Source organism: Hippopotamus amphibius, chromosome 9 (assembly GCF_030028045.1).
Source record: "Hippopotamus amphibius kiboko isolate mHipAmp2 chromosome 9, mHipAmp2.hap2, whole genome shotgun sequence".
Classification (NCBI taxonomy): Eukaryota; Metazoa; Chordata; class Mammalia; order Artiodactyla; family Hippopotamidae; genus Hippopotamus; species Hippopotamus amphibius.
Genome location: NC_080194.1, coordinates 31,488,201 through 31,510,467, shown reverse-complemented (window position 1 = coordinate 31,510,467; position 22,267 = coordinate 31,488,201). Strand labels below are relative to the sequence as shown.

General features: G+C 42.1%; 1 protein-coding gene across 10 annotated transcripts in view; it reads left to right on the top strand.

Moving 5' to 3' along the window:
- Window positions 1–22,267, top strand: part of TEAD1 (TEA domain transcription factor 1) — a 257,074-nt gene that overhangs the window by 222,995 nt on the left and 11,812 nt on the right. For all 10 annotated transcript variants that reach the window (XM_057747393.1, XM_057747390.1, XM_057747391.1 and 7 more), the window contains 2 exons: window positions 16,304–16,444; window positions 20,756–20,908. In XM_057747393.1, the coding sequence (XP_057603376.1) occupies window positions 16,304–16,444; window positions 20,756–20,908 (294 nt within the window). The remainder of the gene's footprint in view (window positions 1–16,303; window positions 16,445–20,755; window positions 20,909–22,267) is intronic.

Genomic DNA, 22,267 nt, shown 5'->3' with positions numbered 1-22,267 from the left:
TTTGTGTGGACGTATGGTTTTGTTTTTCTTGGGTCGCTAGCTATGTAGGCGTGGAGTTGCTGGGTCATACAGTAACTCCACGTTTAGCTTAAGAAACTGCCGAACTGTTTTCTAAGGTGATTGTACCACTTTACAGTCCTACTGGGGATATGTTAGGGGTCACCTCCTCCTTCAACTGCTGTGTCTACAAATATCAGGATAGGGCGAGATGGCAGTGAGTATGGTAGGTAAGGAGCTGGTGAGTGGAAGCACTAAGACAAGGGACACGTAAGACGAGTTTAGGTGCATCAAGGTGCTTTGCAGCTGGGTCCTCACTTATATAGACAGTGGAGGTGGGCTGGAAATGAGGAAAGAGAGGAATCAGGGTTCATTTGTATCATTGTATCATTGTAGTGGGGGACAGTCAATGGTTTCAACAGTTTTTGAGCCAGGAAAGTAATGATTCTTTTTACTGTTATAGCAACTTTCTCTGCATTTTGCCTTTTTAATTTTTATTCTTTAACTTTTCCCTCTCATGACAGTCTCCTTTTTATTTTCTTTCTCTTCCTTCTTTCCTACTTTTTATTCACTCCTGTGCATTTTGATTCTACTCCACATCTCATTACAAAGAGAGGAAAGTGAATTTGCTGGAGCAGGAGGGGAGGGGCTCCTCTCTCTTTCAGCAGTGTGTGACCGTGGCTGTTAATGAGTTCCTCCTTTGAGCCAGGCCCTGGACCAGGCATAAGCACGTACTTGGTATATTTTAAACCCTGAGAGGTACATGTGATTATTCCCACTTTACACAAAAAGAGACTGAGTCATGGAAAGGCAGAAGGACTTCTGCAAAGCCACGCAGCTAATCAACGCCAGAGCTTCTGGTGTCCGGAGTCCGTGTGCTTTCCTCTACGTGTGCGCGCGCGGAAGCCTGTGAGGCTGCCTGGAGTGGAGCAATATAGTTTCTTTGTGAAGGCCTGTCATTAGGGGCACTCAGGTGTCTGTTCACCTTGACACCAAGGTGAGTACACTGCTGTTACCAGGAAGTTCAGGTTGGATCCTGAGTCTTAGCAGAGATGTCACTGCAGCCCTGGTAGCTGCCGGGGGCAGGGGGGCGGCCAGCACTGTCTTGCTCACATGTTTAGAAAGGCAACATCATAACCTTGTAGACAGTCTTGGAAATCTGTAACTCTTAATTCATTCCCAAATGCACCATGAATATAGTCACATGTGATACGTGTTTATGTAGTTTCAACCAAGGAATGCGTTAAATCTGGCACCCTGCTTTTCTTCCTTACCCAGTATCCCCTGCTAGATATCATTAGATCCCTAGTACCATTATTCATGACTACATAATATCATCTTTACTGGGTGCATCATAATTTAACCATTCTTATTAGACATTGATAATAAGCATGTGTGTGTGTGTGTGTGTAGGTATATGTTGAGTTTGTGTCTGTGTGTAAAGAACCAAGCTGCTTTCGAAAGCAGTCAAGCAGTTAGTGAGTATACCAGGCATCTTCATCAGCCTTGTGTGGCATAATGTAAAAGAAAACAACTTTCTGTTATCACTTTGGTTTTTGGATTCCTCTACATCGGCACATTTTTTCTTTCCACTCAAAGTCTTTAATTCTTCCTCATTCTCTATAGAAACAACGATTAATAAGGTTAAACATACTGTGTTCCCTCGATTCTAAGACATACACTTCCTATTTCAGCGGTTCTAGCAGTGGGATGCTTCTTACAGTGGACGTCATAAGCACCTTGTCCACCCCTACACAGAGGGCTAAGTCGTGATGTGGTTATCATTACCTGCCCTTCGCGACCGTGGGCAGTGTAGGGGCACCTCACCACCTCCTTGTCACCTTCGTTGAATAACTTCCATTAGGAGAGTACACTACTATACTTAGTAGCTTCAATGTGAATCCATAGTTAAAATGTCTCAGAAAAATTATAGTTTTGATGCAGCATTGAAATGGTTATTATGATTGAGGAGACCAGATTTGTGTAAGTGGGGCCAACATTTTGCACTGGCAGAAAACCATACTTTTTATGTTCCTTGTAAAACAATAATCGGATGCTCTGTGGGCTCTAAGAAAGGAAGATGTCCACCCACAAGTGGACAGAGCCATGCTTTGTTTCAGTATTGAGAGCCATGCAGATGGATTGCTGGTGATATGGCAGAAAATGCAGCTAATTTAAGATAAAATGTCAGCTGTCTTGGAATTGATCATAGAATCCCCAAAGCTAGAAGAAGTGGGTGTGATTCAGTCATGCATCCTAAAAGACAGAAACCCAAGCATAGCTTGCAGCTCACTTTTAAAAGAAGTTTGCTTCCAGCCACATGTAGCTTACTTAAGGGAATAAACAAAATGGTGGATTTAACCTAATTAAAAAATGCAGTGAAGCTAATATTTTTGGAGGAGCCTCAAAATTGTACTCTCTGTCCTAACAGTCCTCAAGTGTGTCAAGCTGGGGGACACTGGTTCAAAGAAAGCCAGGTTACTAACATGTTACTTATAAACCTTACAGCCGTAAACCATTCAGAAGAACCATTAGGATGAGGAAGGCTTCCTCTCAAAGTTTATTTGGAATAATAAAGAAGAAAATAATATGAAAATGAAATCGTATGGATCTGTATCCTGTTATTAAGAAATAAATTCTTAATATACCTTTAATTATAATATTTCTTTTTTCCCTCAAATCATTACTAACTTAGTGGTATGTTAGAAATCAGGATATACTCCACGTTACCCCATGGCGGTTTATGCTCTGCTTTTTAAAATGCTTGGGGTTATGATCATCCAGTGTAAACAATTAATCATGTATTCATAGCCTTTCAACTTACTTTCTTAACCTCTTTTTCTGGGGGGAAGAAAAAGCAAAGCTAGTTGTACTAACCAGAGCAGATGTGAGAAGATATTATAAAACAGAAATGGAAAGTGAGTTATCTGGAAAGAGAGCAGCCTTTAGAAGATGCGTTTATCTTGGTAGGAATGAAATGACATTTGTTGGACGAAATGACAGGCACTGTAAATAAAACAACTGGGCTTTATTTAAGGAGAAGAAATAGGGTGCACATGTAAACTGGCCAAATAGACCCCCTCCGGAATTTCAGCCTGTTTCTAATTGAATTCTTCGTAATTTAGGCTAGATTTGTAGACTTGAGTCTATCATTTGGAACCAAGTGTCCCTGTTGGTATTCATGGAAGAGGACGTTAGCAAAATGGAATAATTTGCTCCCCACGTTTTAAACTGGTATCGATAAGGAAAGGGCCTTTCAGTTCAGCAGGTTTTCCATTTCTCTCTACTTCTATCTCTTCTCATGACGGTGTTAAGTTCTGAAATTATGTGAACAAGAGGAAGTAATGGAATAATGTAGTGGAAGCAAGATAAGCAAGAAGTACCGTATTCAGAGGCACTTACGGGGCTAAAACATAATATACGTTCTTCGGTGGACTCTGACTCTAGGACTATCTTCACCAGGGTCTGCTTTTTTGAACAATCATCTCTGGATAGCAGTTTCTGATATTTCATGTAGAAGGATGGGGGTTGGTTGGAGCAGTGGTCAGTAACCTTGCGCATCCCACCCACTGTGGTTTGATTTCATGAGAAAAATACCTGGAGCTTGTTTGTGCTTTCTGTACTGACGGCTGTCTGTTACTGCTTCCTTCCTGTTTTCCCAGTCCTGTGCCCTGAACTTTGCAAGCCTTCTCCAGGAAGCAAGGATCCTATTTGTAGCATTTGTTTATCCAGCAGTGCAATATATATAGCAGATTTTCAGCAGTTTTTTTTTTAATTCATTAGATGAAGAGTTATTTCATTCCCTACACCTAGAGGAATTGCTGTACACGGGGTCCTATAGCTGCCACTTGGCCGGGTCTAATGTCGTCGGCATCTAACAGTTTGTTGAATAATCTTTCTCAAGAAATTTACTGAAAGAGGGTAGGAGGAGACCTCAAGAGATTCACACAAATCTTTTCCAGGCTCCCTCTGGAGTTGTCAGGTTCTTAGAGAAGTAGTTTAATCATTTGCATTAGTAATGAATATACACATCACCAGTGATTCATTCAACAAACATTCACTGATCTCTGCTTTGCTCCTAGAAAGCTGGGGAGGCAGACAGGAGTAGGAGGCAGACCTTAGGGCCTGGTGTGGGATGGCAGGCACACAAGCAGATAAATGACAGCACTGTGGGACAGTGGCTCTAGTGGGGCTATGGAAGCACAGAAGTGGAGGAGGAGCTCTTTTTGCCTGATAACATTCTGGAAGGCCTCACAAAGATGTGGCATTTGAGCTGAATTGTCAAAGAATTTAATCAATGGAAGCGGAGTGGGAAGGAGTTTTCAGGGGTGGCGGACACTTGTGCGTAGAGACCAGGAGTTGGCAGAGGGTCCTGGTGGCCACTGGGCCTCACAGAACCTGGAGAATGGTGGGAGTTGAGGTGGGAAACGTTGATCTCCATGGCAGTCACTTTATGTAAAGGAGTCTTTCTGAATCCCCTGAAAACATAAGGCAGAATAGGACAGCCTGGAAAATGGGAGCAGAAGCTCCCTGTGCTTTTCCCCCAATCCCTTAACCTCAGTCTCACCACGGATACTTTTTTTTTTTTTTAACCTTGAACTCTTCAGGACATCTAGGCAGAATCTAAATTGGGAATTCCCTTAACCTCCTGAGAGAATCCATCTGACAGCTGCTCCTCTAATGCTTTCTGTCCTGGGCCATTTGACTCTGTGGTTGCTATCTAAGCCAAGGTCAGGGGTCCATTCTTTCCTGCCTGGGGTTGTTGAACTCTGCTCCCTGCAGTAGTTACAGGCTGAGCTGCTAAGGCACTGTGTCTCCAAGAGCTAAGCAGGAGCCCAGGGGAGGGCAGACGTGTGGTACACCTGCATCTCCCAGCACTCACCCTGTTCATGGAGACACAGTTAGCTTCACTCTGTAACCATCGCCAAGAAAGGCCTGAGAAGGAAAGAATGGAAGTGGCACAGACAGGGGGTGGCTGCTTATTTCCAGACCCAGTTTTGCAAGGAGTAAGTAGATTACCTGGACATAATCATAAACCCCTCAGGGAGGGTGGTCAGTTGTCTAAAATTGGACCTACACAACTGATGATGCATGAAATCCCCTCTCCCTGTGAAGGTGGAGATCCAGGGTACACCCTACCCCATCCACCCCCATCTTAATGTACTGTTTACATTACAAAAGCAAGAGAAGCTTATTAAAATTTCCAAGCAGTTCCAAAGACTATAGAAGAGAAAGTGCGATCCACCCCGCACCAGCCCTGTATCCGTCCTGACTTTCTATATACATCTACAAACATTGTACATACACCATTTGTTTTTACTAAAAAAAGTATTATGCTCCATGTCTTATTCAGCAGCTTCATTCTTTTCCCGTTCAAAAATATTTTGAACATAAGATGTCTTCTTCCAGCAATGAAAATTTGAGGGTAAGCCCCAATTTTATTGTTTTTGGTAAAGGTGAATTGTTAGAAAAGTTGCCAGATTTAGCAAATAAAAATACAAGCCACCCAGTTCGATTTGAATTTCAGGTAAATAATGTGTATTTTTTTAGCGTCTGTCCCATGCCATCTTTGGGACATAGGGGTATGTCCCTATCCCTGTGAAAAAGTATGTTGTTTATCTAAAAATCACATTTAACTAGGCAGCCTGTATTTTATTTGGCAACTCTACACTTGTTAATTAGTTGATTGATTTATTGTTGTTATTCTGTGTAAGACTTTTCATGCACAAAAACTCCAGACCAGAAAAAGGCCTTGTTTTCTGGTCTGGAAAGGGTGGTCTCTGGCCGGTGTTCGCACACCTGATGAATGCGCTGCGTGAAGGGCCAGCTCAGCTGGGCGCCCAGGATTCATTAACTACCTCCATTAGAGAGAAGTGGCCTGTGCAGCTGCTTTGTACTAGGGGCTGAGACCTTGGCTCTTTCATCCCAGCTACTGTGTGAAGTCACCAGTGGCAGTTACCTGAAGTTGTGTGGGTGATATTAATTGAATTTTTTTCTTTTAATGAATGCTGGTATTTGTTGGAATTTGCAATGCAAACAGCCAGTCTTTCGAGCAGGGCCTATTGTGATTAGAGCAAGCTTTTAAGAGTCTTTGAAGCACTAAATGCTGATGAAATTCAAATAGGGGTGCTGATCTGCACTATAAAGGGGCCCCTTGGTGGTTGTTTTTTAAAGTCTTCTATTTTGTAGATGTAAATATATGCCGTAATTAGTGGGAAGTAACTTGAAGAGCAGGGGCCGAGTGTATGCCTGTTGTTCTTATTTAAAACAGCTGTGGCCGGAGAGCTACAGCTGCCTTCGTGTTGTGTCAGGCAGGGGCACTGTTGCCCAAAGTGAACATACTCAAAGACTCCCTTCCTGTTGGGCAGCTTCTCACTCTTCCCAAATGCAAGTCGCCTGGCCGGGGGCATTGTCCCATGGTCATCCCAGCTTCCCGCATCCCACGCCCCTGAGGCCACTGGGGGTGGCTTCAGGGGTTGTGGCAGGGGGCAGATACATGCAGATGAGTCAGGCGGGAGGGTTGGGGAGCAGTCAGCAGCCTCAAGGTGCCCCTGCCCAGGCTGCCTCCTGGAGCACTTCTGCCTGACGGCTCATGGCCCAGGGCAGAGCAATTGTCCTTTGGCGCCTGGGGGAGCAGCTGTGGGGCCCGCGTGGTGCCCTGCCTGGCCGAGCCTCACCATGTGGCACGCCTGGATGGCCGCCCACGACAGGGCCTGGCTCCCAGTTGCCGCCTGCCAAGGAGCCAGATGCTGCCATTGGAAAAAATTGCTTCACAATTTGAAATCTTGGTCCTTTGATCATTGCTCAGAGAGGATGAAGAGGAGAGGTTCAAAGTGGTGGTTTGAAAATGCCAGCGTCTCCTTGCATCCATCAGTGCCTATTATACTGTCTCTTGTCAGGGACAGTCCTCTTGATGTTTTCATTTTTGCAACCAAGTAATTCCTGCCCAGCCCTTTCAAGCCCTCAGGGTGGAAGGGAGAGGTGGGTGGGAAGGGAGCGTCTGCAGCCTGCGCCTTCAGCCTGCGCCTGTCCTGACCCGGTGCCCTAGCCCTCTCCCCTGCCTTTGGGCTGATGTGCCTCCTCTTTCTTCCTGCAGGCCTTTTCTTTCTGAGGCTGGTGACAGAGTAGCTGTTGTTAGCCAAATGCTGCCCCTGCCAGAGCTGCGCCGTTCCATTCTGCACTTGGCAACCCTAACACTCACCTCCCTGTCCTTCGGGTACCTGGAGCCAGGTGTCCGGAGGCCTGAGGTTTTGCAGAGTCAGTCCCCTGCCCCAGCCCTCCCCGCTGAGGACTCTGAATCCTACATAACTGGGCTAGGCCTTGTTTTTCTCACCCATAAAATGGGAAGAATCATTCTTTGAAGAATATTCCTTTTTTTTTTTTTTTCTTTTTTTTTTTTTAAATTTCAAAAATGTGAAAGGAAGCAATGGAACACACCCATGAACAAATACGCTTGCGGAGTGAGAGGTCACAGAAGAGAAACCAAGTCTCGTCTTGTCTTGTGACGTACATATTTCAGCTGCAGGAGTAACGTGTAAGAGAAGGATGATTTAGGGAAGAATTTGGGGAAATTTGATGTTTCACTTTTTTGTCTCCTTGCTGTCTGGTGCAGTCAGCTTTCTCTGTCTGGCATTGTAACCTGCTTCTACTTCGACCTTACACTGTTTTCCAGGACTTGCCCACAAATAGATCTTCAAGTCTTTAATTTATTCCCCACACATTTATTAATGATTGCCTTTTTTGCTTCCAGACAGAATTTTATGACACCTCTAATCTTATCTTTGTGGGAAAGATGGTAATTTTGTATCTGTTTGAGCAGTTATGCCTAAAACCTAAGGCTTGTTACAAACTCACAAATTGGAAAAAGTACTAATTTTTCTGGTTGCAAAAATCCATTGCTACATCTGTGCTGCTCACCTAATAAGGGTGGATTGGGACTCAGACTGGCTCTGGGCAGAAAGCTTTTGTCTTGTTTGTTGGTTATGAACCACCATCTACTTTGAGTCAAACCTCTGGAGATGTGACCTGAGGCTCTGTCTGTATCTCTGTCCCATCTGTGTTGAAGTTTCTGGGTTGACAGGAGTGGCCATCATTCAGGTTTGTGTGGCGCGATTCAGCATACAAATGAGTCTTGTATGCGTTCTCTGGTCCCATCGCCGTGGTGGCCTTTGGCAGCAGGTTTCCTCTGAGGTTAGAGGTGAAGAAAGTGAGACACAGAGGAGTGACCGCCGTCCATGCGGTCCGTCAGGTGCCTGAGATGAGATGGTGGCAGAGGCAGAGTCAGAATTCTCAAGTTTCTGGACTAGATGGAAGGCAAGTCTGAAGTCGGGGTGGAGTTTAACAAAAATAAACTTGGAACTTGGATCCTAGGAAGCAGAGAGGACCTGAAGAACTTTGTGGGTGAGAAGGGGGAGTGGAACGGTGAGATGCGGGTGGGGAATGAAAGAGGATTGCAGGATTATCTTACAGCAGTGTTCTCAGGCCTGCGTGATTGCAGAAGGTAGAGCTCTAGGTGGAAGCTGCTGGGAAGCCAGTTGGAACTTAATGGGTGTGGTAGGTAGGCAGCGGGGTGGGTGGGGGAGTTCTTATCACAGTGTTAGGGCATGTGTTACATTACATGGAAAGGGGGAGCGGAGGTTGCTAAGACTGGACAGGGAAATATCTTGGGTTGTGTGAGTGGGGGAATCACTTTCCTTAAAAGTGGCAGAGGGAGGCAAAAGGAGAGGTCTAGAGAGACGACAGCTGGCAGTGTGAGGACTCAGCCTGGTGTTGCTTGCTTTGAAAATAGGGCAAAGGGCTGAGAGGCAAGGAATGTGGAATCTGAAAGAGGCAGAGAATCAGATCCCTCCCCAGAGCCTCCAGAAAGGAACGTAGCTCCACCAGTACCTTGATCTCAGCCTGGTGAGACCCATATTAGATGTCCGACCTATAGAAGCAGATCATAAATTGGTGTTGTTTTGGGCTTCCTAGGTGGTGCAGTGGTTAAGAATCCGCCTGCCAATGCAGGGGACACGGGTTCGATCCCTGCTCCAGGAAGATCCCACGTGCCGCGGAGCAGCTAAGCCCGTGCGCCCAACTATTGAGCCCATGTGCTGCAACTACTGAAGCCCACGCGCCTAGAGCCCGTGCTCAGAAACAAGAGAAGCCACGGCAATGAGGAGCCCGCGCACCACAACAAAGAGTAGCCCCCGCTCACTGCAACTAGACAAAGACCGTGCGCAGCAACAAAGACCCAACACAGCCAATAAATAAATAAATTAATTAATTAATTAATTTAAAAAAATAGATTGGTGTTGTTTTAAGCCACTAAATTTGTGGTAGCGGCAATAGAAGACTAATACAACAGGAAAAAAGAACTCTAACCATTAGGTCTGCCTAGGACATGTTAAGTATTTTATTAACGTAGTGATTTTCTGGCATCTGAAGGTAATATTTAACCAGAAGGCAGTGCAGGTCAGGATATTGTAGAAAAGACTCCTGCGTTGGGTGGTAGGAGAAAGAGCTGGTCTCTGAACCCAGTTCACATGGAGGGTTTCTGTTCTAGGGCAAAATGGGCAAAGATTCCTTAGAAGGGCCCCTTTGCCAGGACTTGCCCTTGCCAGCCATATTTGCAAGGTGTTTTTTTATTTTTTGTTTTTCATTTTAGAACATGGCCCATGACCAGCTAGGGAGGGGGACATTTCCCCTTCTACCCCTCTTGAGTTCTTGTGGCTGGAGTGAAAATAAAATTGACACAAGACAGATTAACAGGAGGGGGAAAAAACAAATTTTTAATTCATGGCAATGGAATTCACATAGAAATGGGACCTAAGACGCGGCCAAAGCAGGCATCTATTATACTTTTTAGACAAACGATAAATTTGTGAGGAATGGACAGGACACAGAAACATAGGTTTTGGTGCTTAACTAGTGGAGAATCTAAGCAGGGTTTGGGGTCGGGGAAGTAAATTTCAAAAGTGACGAGATTTGCTTAATAGGCTTCTTGGCCCTAAATTCTCTATCTCTGGTGATAAGGTGTCCTTCTACCTCCAGATGCAGGGAGTATACCTTTCACATGAGAGATTTATTTCCTGCCTTCAACAAGACTGAGGGGAGGGTCAGAGTGTCCCTCTTCCATTGGTTGTTTCTTAAGTAACTTTAATCCAAAATAATCAAATATACATTGAGGCACATTTTGGGACAGCCTGCCCGGGCCCCAACAGCTGGCTGATCTCCAAAGGTTAGGATATGGTTTGAATTTGGAATTTGTTGGGAAGATAAGTTTGCTGGGTTCTAGTTGTTTCTTGGATTTTTATATTTATTTGCTTTTGGAAAATATCCTGTGATCAGAGAAGAGCCGATTAGGCAAAAATAGTTTCTGTGTCTGATACCAGCATTTTTTTTTTCTCATTTTCTTGCCTTCAGAACTATGTGAAATAGGTTTGCCCTGAGTTTTCAGTTGGGAAAAATGAGTCTAGAGAAGGGGAAAGAACTCAGCATGAATCCTGGACTCATTACAGAGTTTGCCTCCTCTGTTGCTGACAATGCTGGCATTCTTTCTTTGATATTACCTTTGCTCCACGGGAGTTCAGTGACCATATTTCTTTCTGGGATAATCATAATGTTATCAGCTGACAGATAATTATCTTTCACATCAATACCTCCTCCTAGAAAATTCCCGAAGAACAGCTGTGATATGGTTGGATGCCTGTGTAATGATTTTCCATGTTCAAAAGTAATTGCAAAGCAGTTGTAATAACAAATTGCTTATTTACTGTTAGTTGAGGAGTCTTTTAAAATCTAACCTATAAATATACACTAATAATTAAATACAAAGTTTTCTCAAACTTTTTTTTAAAAAAGCAAGGTAATTCAAAAACCATCTGCTTCTTTTATCTCAATGAAAGCTGAAAATGTACATAGATCTCATGACCAGCAATTCTACTCCTAGGAACACCTAACAGGAGTACAGGCATGTGTTCATCAAACGCACAGCCCTGAATGCTCAGAGTAGCACTCTTCATAATAGGTTCAATTTGGAAACATTGTAAATGTCCCTCCCTAAAAGAGATAGGTGGTGGTATTTCCCATTCAGTGGAGTCCTCTACAGTAAGGAGGATGGATGGAATACACACCACAGCATGCATGGCTCTCACACTGTAGCGCTGCACAAATAGAACTAAGCACAGAGGAATCAACACGCTGGGACTCCACTCATGAAATGTTCAAAAAACCAGACAAGATTAATGTACAGTGTTTTAGAAAGAAGGTGACTCTTGTGACGGGGGGATTTGATTGTACTAGAAGGGAGCATGGGTGAGGGGGCTTCTGCTTCCTCATCTGGGTGCTGGTTTCATGGATGTGTTCATTTTAGAAAAATTAATCAGTCTATAAACTTATGATTTGTACACTTCTCTGTATGTTCTACTTTAATTTTATTTGAAAAAGTTAACCCTAACAACTTTAAAACTCATACTTTGTTGAGATTGTTTCAGACGGCAGAGTTTCATAATGTGAATTCTTGAATACTTTCATTTTTGATACTTCCTGTCATTACACCTACAGGTCATCCATTCTGAATTAAAACTAATTAAATTATTCATAGAATTCTAAGGGACGGTGGTAAACCAAAGGTGAGAGGATGGGAATGGTATGCCCCAGGTGTAGGCATTAAGGAGGTCCATTGCAGAGGAGTTTATATGACAAAACCATCTAAAATTTAGCTGTCATTTTTATTATCATACTGTGCCCACAGTTCTAAACAGTGCTATCGATAAAGGATTCCTCTAAAAGAAAATATCCTTTGTTGGCCTAAGCCTTAAACAATTGGTAAAATTAGTGTTGGGCTTTTACTTCATATATATATTTCATATGTATTTTGTTTCATGTATATGTATAGACACACACATATATATGCTTTAACCTAGCACACTTATATTGCTCATCCATTATGTTACTTATTCTTTAATAACACATTATTGAAGACTCAGTCTTATATTCTAGAGTAAGTTCTAACAGTTTGGAATCATTGGAGCTGCAGTCCACACAGTGCTGCTGCTTATATGATTTGAAAATGGACATAGTAGTTATGAAGACGAAAAAGTAGAACTAGAGTTCTCTGTTAATATTTTCAGAGTTTTTGTGTTTAAAGTTTAAAATGGTAAAACAGTGCTGATTGTCACTGAAAATAATTTTGTCAAATAAAGGAAGGGTGTCTTAAAAATGATCCACTCTAGCTATCAAATCTGCTAGGTGTGCCGCTGCTACAGCACCAGTATTACTTAAGCATGGAAACTCATAGACATGGAAAGATAAAAGCTGTGAAAATTTTCAGCAATTTTGCTAACATCAAATTATGGTGAATGCCATTCTAAACTTGGATAACATTTTGAAATTGTATGCATGGGCGGATTATTTTGTATATTTGTTACTATGCTTGCTTTAGATTTTAAGGGTCATTGTTTACATTGTAAATCTTCTGCTTGTCAAAAATAATGCCACTGCATTATGCTAAGTGAAATAAGTCAGACAGAAAAAGATAAATACTGTATGATATCGCTTATATGTGAAATCTAAAAAATACAACAAACTAGTGAATATAACAAAAAAGAAGCAGACTCATGGATATAGAGAACAAACTAGTGGTTACCAGTGCAAGGGACGGGGTGTGTGCAATGCAGGGGTGGCACAGTGTGGGAGGTACACACTGTTGGGTGTAAGGTAGGCGCAAGGATGTATTGTACAACATAGGAATGTAGCCAGTATTTTGTAATAACTGTAAATGGAGCGTAACCTTTAAAAATTGTATATAAAAAAATAATGCCGCTGAAGTGACTAAAGTGAAAAATGGAGCATTGGAAAAAATGAAAGAAAAGAAAACTGTGTGCCTAGGGAGTTGAGGTGCAATTCTTAAGAAACCTCCCCCCTGGTTAAATGACTGATGTAAGTTGAGGTTGACAGTTCTTAAGAAACAACCCCACCGCCTGTGCTCTCCTGTCCACTCCCCTGCCTGTTGCTAATTGCCCCGTGCTCCTCCCCACACTCCACCCCTTGCACCGCAAGTACCAGGCTGCTTTTGATTGTTCACCAGCCCTTCACAGCAACTTGATTACGTCAAAATGAGGTTAAGTTGCAATATTAGTTAACAGTGTATTTATGGCCCATTAATTCTCATTTTCAAAGCTGGGGATCTTTTTAAATTGAATGAAAACAAAAGTAATTTCTCACGTACCTTTCCTGCTCCACTTAAGTTATTATTGCATTGTTGTTGGGAAGCATTCTGAATATTCATCAGCAGAGCACGTGTTAAATGATGGTCTATCTATATAATGGAATAATATGCAGCCGCCAAAAAGTGGGGCTGTTCTTTTAAAAACTGGCATTCTGTATCAGTACTATATGAGTTCTAAGAGGTATGTATGTATGTACGTATGTATGTATTATTTATAGCCAGGTTTAGAACAGTGCTGCAGTTTGTACAGAAAAGAGGGAATGTGTATGTGTGTATGCTTGAATATCTAAGTGCTAAATGTCTCTAAAAGGACATTTGAGAAACAGATAATACTGGTCACCTAGGCATGTTAGCAAGTTCAGGGTAGAAATAAAATGTACATCCTTCTTACAGTGTGATTTTTTTTTTTTTTTTTGAGCTAAACCTTGTTGGCACAGACTTCATCATAATAGCAAAAGCACCAATCCCACAAAGGACATCACTGGTCATCCCACCCCCACAAAACACCTGAGCCACTTCTCAGAGCCCTGTGGTTCTCAGCTAATGGTAGGACCAGCTCAAATTTCTCAAAGGCCCACGTTTAGTTCACGACAGGTGACACCCGCCCTGTTAGCCTGGATGCCAACCCAGTGTCAGAGCTCCTGTGTGCCTAGGATACGTTGGTATCTTTCTCTACTGGAGGTTGAAGCCCAGGTAGACCCAGGGGCCTCTCTCCAGCCTTGAGTGGCTGAGATATAGATCTCAGGGTAAGACCTCCATCATTCCCCACTAAGCTGCTCTCTCATGGAGCCAAATATCAAACCTTTGAATGTGAGCAAAAGGCACACCTGGCCATTTTTAATTATTTGCAATTAATGCCCCATAAAATTCCAAAAAACAAAATGTGAGGGAGCATTACTAAATTTATAAATAATGTGAAACAGGACAAGTACAAGTAAAAGCAGATTGGAATCCCATAACAGGAGCTGGACACTAGTTGTTAGTAGCTATTTGAAGTACTCAGGATAAGTTAATTACTATAGTCAAACACTTAATTTAGCTTTGAATTTATTGGCACATAGGAAAAGGGAATATAAAGTATATGGTCCTTTTTATTTGAAGCCAGAATATCCGAAGTTTTGCCTAAGGAAATGGAGATTTCCCTGATACTCAATTCAAGAGGGAAATTAAAATGCAAGTTCTTATTAAAAATATATATAGGATGACTCAGGTCTTCACAGTGGTTAGTGCCTGTCAAGGTATTAAAATTAGCTAGTCAAAATGTGCCAAACCTCACAAAATATAGTCTCATTTTTTATCAGGTCTACCTCTCTTTTTTCTGTGCAGCCACCCTAGTAGTCAAGGTACCATGCCTCTTTTGGAACTGCTTCCAGGCCTCCTGATAACACCTCTGGTGTTCGTTCTCACTCTCTTCTAGAGTCTCCAAGCTGTCATCAGGGCTGCCTTTCTGGATTGCAGATCTGATCTTAAATTATCACTGTCCCTAGCTATGTACTTAAAATTCTTTTTTTTTTTTTTTTTTTTTTTGGCACACAGGCTTAGTTGCTCCGTGGCATGTGGGATCCTCCTGGAGCAGGGATCGAACCCATGTCCTCTGCATTGGCAGGCAGATTCTTAACCACTGCGCCACCCAGGAAGCCCTGTACTTAAAATTCTTATGTCCCTTAGCTTTAGGGTGTAAGACCACCTCCCACCCCCACCCCCCACCTCCCCAGCCACCCTCTCTCCTTGCTGTCTCTGTTCCAGCCTTGTTTCTGGCCGTGCACCCTTTATGCACTCTCTCTTACAGCATGATCCCCCTGCCCACGCTAGCTCTTCTCTCTTTGGATCTGAACTATATCATCATCAGAAGCTTCCCTGACCCCAAGGGCTCCCTCCCCACTGTTTGTTCTCATGTCTCTGTGCCCATCTCAGGAATGCTTATTTCTGTTGTGATGTCCTCCCTCCTAAACCGTAAGCTGTGTGACTGCAGGAACTGACTCCTGCTCCCTCGTTGATCCCCAGCTCCACACCCAGGGCCTGGTGTGAGGGAAGGGTCAGTAGATACGTGTGGGAAGGTGAACACCCATCAGTGATCCAGCCACCACAGCAGCCTCCCAGCCTCCCTCTGTAGCGGACGTTATACCACACTGAGGCATTTCTCCTTGAAGCTCAGCTCTGATCACCTCATTGCCTTGTGCCAGCACTTTTAAGGGATCCCCATTTCCTACAGGATACAACCCATACCCCTTATTTAGCCCTCCCCGACCCGGGCCTTTGTCGCATTTCCAAATTCATTCCTCCCCGTCTCCTTAGTCCTTGCGGTGTAGCTGGAATGAAGCATTCCAGGCTGCTTCTGTGCACAGTATTCGCTCAGCCTTCCTCCGCACGTTCAAATCTTAACCATCCCCAAAGTAAATACCCTTAATTGAAAATAATGCTTCCATTGTCCGAACTGAGTACCTTTGGCGAGATACTTATTTTCTGTCTAAATTAGAGCTATTTTCTGTGCATTTCTCCCATGTTGGCTTGTAGGCTTGTGTCTAGCCTGAGCCTCACATAGTAAGTAATCATAAAAATATGTTAAATGATTGGGAACTTGTATTAATTATTTTACGTCTTTGAAAGCCAGTCTTTAATAGGAACCATTTCCCCTCTGGATGCTGTAATTTGTAATGAAGTTTCTGTTTTTACATATATGACAAATAGCCAGTCAGCTACAGATTCTCCTGTTCTTTTAACTGTATCTGCAGATTAGTGAATATGAATCCAGCTCATATACTGCTTTCTGCACGTTTCAGAGACCTCATGAATCTTTTATTACAAGGATATATACAGTGTTCTGTACTGAATGGAAGAAAGTAAAATGAAATAGACACATGTAGCATGTCATTATTTCAAGGATGGACTGCCCAGACTAGCATTCTCATCAAAAAATAACTGATGAGCCACAGAACTTGTTTCTAGCTGAGCATCACTTCGCCACCTCTCTGAGCCACGCCAGCCCTCCCCCACCCTCTAACCCGCATGGTGGAGGTCTTACCCAGATGGTTACTGCTTGTTGACCTGACTTCTGCGATGAGAGAGTAACTCCCACCTCCCTTTCATTTCCAACAGGCCGATTTAAACTGCAATATTCAAGATGATGCCGGGGCTTTTTATGGAGTAACCAGTCAGTATGAGAGTTCCGAAAATATGACAGTCACCTGTTCCACCAAAGTTTGCTCCTTTGGGAAGCAAGTAGTAGAAAAAGTAGAGGTAAGTTGGCCTCTGTATGCTGGAACCTTCATTCACCGTGGCCTGTCGCCTCCTTTAAACCTGAACTGGGGCACAAAGTTTTATTCTTCTGGTGTCTTCTTCTGCTCCCACTTTCCTGCCCTCATTATTTCTAAGAAGGCAAAGTGATTTGGAAGCAACGGAAAGAAAGAAGGCCAAGAGTAATCCCGTCCCACCCCTCCCCGACAGTCTGAAGTTGGCCCTGCCCTTGCCAGTGTGTCAGTTCCGCCGGAGGCCTTGGGATTGGGGTAGGGTGGGGGGCTGATGTGAAATCTGTTAGAGGTAGACCCTGCCGCCCAGTAGATGGTGCCCCTCCCACTCCCAGGTTGCAGGTTCAAGGGCACTTCCAGGGATCTTGATAACAACCAAGGTGGTCCTCAGCTGATTGGCACCTGCCTTCGGAAACCCTTATGCCTTGAGTTTGATTTTTGCTTTTGCCATTTCCACTGCCTTCATCTTAATTGTTTTAAGTATATTTCAGTACGTATTGGGACCAAAAGCCTATTTATGGCTTTTATAGTTCATGCCTCCCTCCTTTCAAAACATAGATGCTCTTTTTACTGGGGTGGGTTGCTTTTTGTGAATAGTGTTTGCAGGTGATATTTCATTTAGATTCGTGTTTTCCATTGTCTCCTACCCATCACCCAGTTCATCCATGCTCAGTGAGTGATTTTTATTCACAGGTGTCCAGGACCTCTCTCAGGTCCAGGAACCCAAGCTGACTTTGTGCTGAGGCATGAGAGAGAGGATGCATTAGGTGGAGAGAGGGAGCAAGGAGATGTTTTTCAAGACTTTGGGCTGAACGAGGAGGATTTGGGATGCTGCAGACCTCACAGCTTCCTGAGCACAGGATGGACATCCCGAGGATGCTGTTAAGGAGGGTTATGCTGGTAGAGGAGGATATGAGCTGACTAGATGGTTGCCTTAAGCTTAGGTGTCATGAGCTTTGCTAAAAGGGTGGCAGTGGGAATCCAGGAAGACATTTTGAATGGAACTTAGAAACTGACGGGATATTAAAGATTAAAGAGGAGGAAAGATCACATGTTTTATGCTTAGAAGGACAGTGCAGCCACCAGCAGAGATAAGTAAATAAGATGTTTAGCTGGAAATGGTCGGGGACGATTATAGATGCAAGACTAGGATCTGGGAGACAGGTAAAGACTGAAAATATCAATTGGGAATCCTAAGCATTAGGGATAGTCAAAGCTGTGGGAGCGGACAGCTAGCTGCAGAGAGGCACTAGCAAGAGCACAGGAATAAAGATTAAGTTTTGAGAGCAGCAGCCAGCCCTGGGGTAGTGGAAGGGAGACGCGAGGACAAAGAAGGGTGAGGAGGGGAGGACTAGCTCAAGGAGAGGGTGGATGAAAAGGTGGCTGTGTAATGAGGCACGGCTGGGAGACCTGGAGCCACACAACCTCCATCTCCCCTGAGGAGGAGGAAGCAAAGGTACCTGTCGGTGGCTGGGAACACAGAAGGTTAGTGTTAGACAGACATTGCTACCAAATGACCAAGTTGTTGGGGCTTACCTGTAGGTGGATTTCCTGCCTGGACAGGTACCTGTGAGAAAAGATGAACCACACAAGTAGCTCAGCTTCCTAGATTTCAAATGGTTCTTCAGTGCATCCTCAGCTAACATAACCGAAGCTCTCTGTAAGTTCAGGGAGCGGGGAGAGGTTGCTATTGACTGATGAAATCCCAGGAATTTTCATGGAGAAGGTGCTGTGGTGTGGCAGGTGGAGTTTTGCAATTAAAACTTTAATCCATTTGGAGTATATTTCTGCATTGAGTGTGAAATGGGAGTCTGCTTATATTTTCTTCCAAATAGGCATTTGTGTCAAAATCACTTATTAAATGATTCATCCTCTTCCAGCTGAATGGATCTGTCCTCTTTAAGTTACTGTATATACTGGAGGCTGTTCCTGAAGTCTCTTCTATTCCACCCTCTGCTTATCTCTACATGTCCCAGTATTGTGTTCATTTGATTACAGTCGCTTTATAGCATGTTCTAATATCGCTGGGGCAAGTCAGTCTCACTACTCTTTTTCATATATTTTCTAGGCAGGTAACCAGCATTTATTCTTCCAAAATTGTGAGATCATTTTCAAAATGAAAAGAAAAACAAAAATCTTGTTTGAGCAAGCTAATTGTAACTGCATTAAATTAAGGTATTATTTGGGGACAGATTGATAATTATCGATATTAAATCTTTCCAAAAGAGAACCTATTTGGAGTTCCATCTCATTTTATCTATTTGAATAAGATTTCTACAATTTTCATATATAGATTTATTCCTTTCTTGTTAAATACATCTCTAAATATTATATAATTTGCTAATACAATTTCCACTTTCTAGATTTTAATTACTAGAATAGAAGAAAGCTCCTAGTTTTGCATATCTATATTCTAATTGGCCATCTTGGCGTATTTTCTTATCTCTAGTGGGTTTTTCCCCCAAATTCTTGGGTTTCTTCTGTTGTGTTATCTTAGCAGTGGCAAAAAGAGAAGACTTTATCTCTTCTTTTCCAATGTTCATGCCACTTTTGTTATTATTACCATTATTATTTTCTCACCTTCTGTTCATTTGCTAAAACCTCCAACACAGTTGTAAAAAGAAATAAAAGAAATAGTGATGGTGAGCAACCTTGTATGGTTACTGACGTCAGTAGAAATAGTTTTGATGTTTTGACATTTGAGATTAAATTTATTTTTGGTTTTTATAAATGTTCTTTATTTTATATTTAAATTCTTTCTATTCCTATTTTACTTAAATTTTTTATTTGTAATAGATGCAGTATTTTATCAAATGCCTTTTTAGCAACGCTTACTGTGTGATTTTTTTTCTCCAATTTGTTGACATCGCGAGTTAACGCATGTCCTGTGTATGAACCCCCACAGCATTCCCGGAGAAAGTCCTTTTTGGATACCTTGATGCACTGTTTGCTATTTTAAAATGTTTTCATCTCATAAGTGATAGTAGTCTATACTTTTTTATAATCTCTTTATCAAATTGCAGTATTGAATATAAATCAATTTCATAAAAATAATTGGAATACCTACCTTTTTCTATAGTACAGCATAGTTAGAATAACATTGAAAATAACTGTTCTTTAAAGGTTACATAAAACTTGGTTGTGAAACCATTTGGTCTTTGGACCTTTTTCAGTGATAGATTTCTAAATAGTTTTTAGTCATTTCCACAGTAATTGGCCTATCGGAGTTTTTTACTTTTTGGTTCATCCTATCCTCTAGGTTTTCCTTTGCTTTTATTGATTAATTAGTTAGTTGATTGGTTGGTTGTTTGCCATAGAGTTACATGAAGTAACCTCTTCTAAATCTTATGATCGGTAATGTAATTGTGGTTTTGTCTCTTTTCTTTCCTCTCCTTCCTAAGCTTGTGAAGGGTTTATTTATTTTATTTTGTCTTTTTAAAGAACTAATTTTTATATCCTGTCTACATTTTAAATTTCCTTTGCATTGATTTGAGCTTTTATCTTTATTAATTTCCTGCTCCTGGTTTTCACTCGTTTTGGTTTATTTTGTGGGGTTTATTAATTTTTTAAGATGTGTACTAAGTTCTTTAACTTTTTATCTTTAATAGTGAAGACATGAAGCTGCTTTCCTACAAGTATAGTTTCATTGAATCCCAAAAGTTTGATGTAAATATTTTCTTTTTTGTTACTCTTTAGTTTGTAGTTTCTTTTTAAATTCCTCTTTGATCCAATGTATATATCTAAGAGCGTCTGTCTTATTTCTGAGTGCTTCAATGGAATCTTCAAATTGCATGTATATATAAAAAACGCTTTTTTAAAAAAAAATTAGACATAACACAGTCAGGGGCTCATGATCCGTGTGAAGTAGTTTTTCCTAAAGTAGAGAAATTAGCGGCTTCGGTTGTTGGCCCATGAGGCCTTATCACAGTAGGAAAGGATTTTCTCTGGGCTCTTTGAAGAATTGTGACTGGCTGGTCTTGCTTTCACAGATCTCCAGGTAGAGAATCACTAAGCAGGCAGTTATATTTTTTCCTGACCTTTGCTGAAAAACATCCATACAACTTTCCTTTAAAGCTGTCATCTTTCCAGCTTTATAAAAAATTTCCAGAAAAATAATGGATTCTGAGTATGGTGTTAATTTTGGAGATAGGATTTTTTTAAATTAAGTAAACTACGTAAGTAGTACAGCATATAGCAGGTGATTCATGTTGAAAAAGTAGAATGCTTTTACAGGCAATAAGATCTTGTTCATGTATTTTGAAGTCAAAAGTGTAAAAACGCTCAAATGCTTTTTCCCTCACAGACGGAATACGCAAGGTTTGAGAATGGCCGATTCGTATACCGAATAAACCGCTCCCCGATGTGTGAATATATGATCAACTTCATCCACAAGCTCAAACACTTACCAGAGAAATATATGATGAACAGTGTTTTGGAAAACTTCACAATCTTATTGGTAATTGTTCTGTCTCTTTCATGTTTTGTCAGACTCAGCCACGAGGCTGGTGGAGAAGGTGAGCCTGGGAGGCGCTAGGGCCTGGGCCAAGGAAACTGACTGGACTGTGGGGTTGGGCCACAGGTGGTCAATCAGCAGTTGGTTTCACACATCCATAGGGCAAACTCGGTTTGGCTCAAGTTTGTGGAAGAGAAGGGGGTCTCGTCTGGCTGGGCTTTCTAAGCTTGGCAGAACTGGAATTTGGGAAGGGAGGGTGGGAGTAATAAAACTAGATTCTCAGTTCTGGCTGCACATTAGAAAAACGTGAAGAGTGTCTAAAAATCCTGATAGTGGGGCTGCATCCTAGATCAGCTCAATCAGGATCTCTGAGGATAGGACCCAGGTATGTTTTTTTTCTAAAGCTCCCTGGGTAATTCCAATGTTAGCTAAGTTGGAGGATCAGCAGCACCGTGGTGTACAAATCATAAATGAGGCAATAGCTGAGTCAGCAGGTTTGTACTTCAAACATACCCAGATTCATCTCATGAAGGATTTACAAGGCCTTATTATAAGTAACATACAGCAAAATATAAACTCTCAGTACCAGGAGAAATATAAACTAGAATACAATGACATAACCTGGAGCAGGGGAGAATATTTATGGGCTGAGAAGTTTGGTCAAAACTTAGTGGGTAGCTAAAGGGCAAGGAAGAAACAGTGGTGCTCAAGGTCCCTGATGGGAAATTTTTCTGATTCCCCTGGGCAATGCTCTGTGTATGCTTTTTCCCCCCTAATATTTAACTTGAAAACAATTTCACAGGGGCTTCATTTGGTGACTTAGGAAGGTTAATAAGTACAGTGTTCTCTTCCAAATGTACCTATAAAATATGCAGTAATAGATTTCATAAGGCTTATTTAAAAAAAAACAACAACATTCCTTGATTAAACCAAAGGCAAAATGCTAAAACAAAATTTGGTGGAAACAATTTTGCAAAAAGGGTCAGCAGGACAATATTGTGGTCAAGTATTCAGTCCTCTAAAAGGCCTGCTTTGTTATTCTTTGTTACCAGGGTTAAGAAATAGAATACTCAGAGCAGGAATTCCTTACCTGGACTTTTTGGATCCAGTGGGACAGTGGTTCTCAATCAATGATGTGCTGGGGGTTTTTGTTGTTGTTGTTGTTTTGTTGTTGTTTTTGTTTTTTAAAAAAGGCTGTCCCCTAGTTCCTCGTAAAACCCTGATCTGTAACTTTTGCCCATGTCCATGATTGTAAATACACCTTCCATGGGCAACTTCAAGCTACCAGTGGTTGTCCAGCTCACGAAATTCCTTCACATCTAATAGTAACTTTCAGAGCTAGTAGAAGCTAGCTCTTGTATG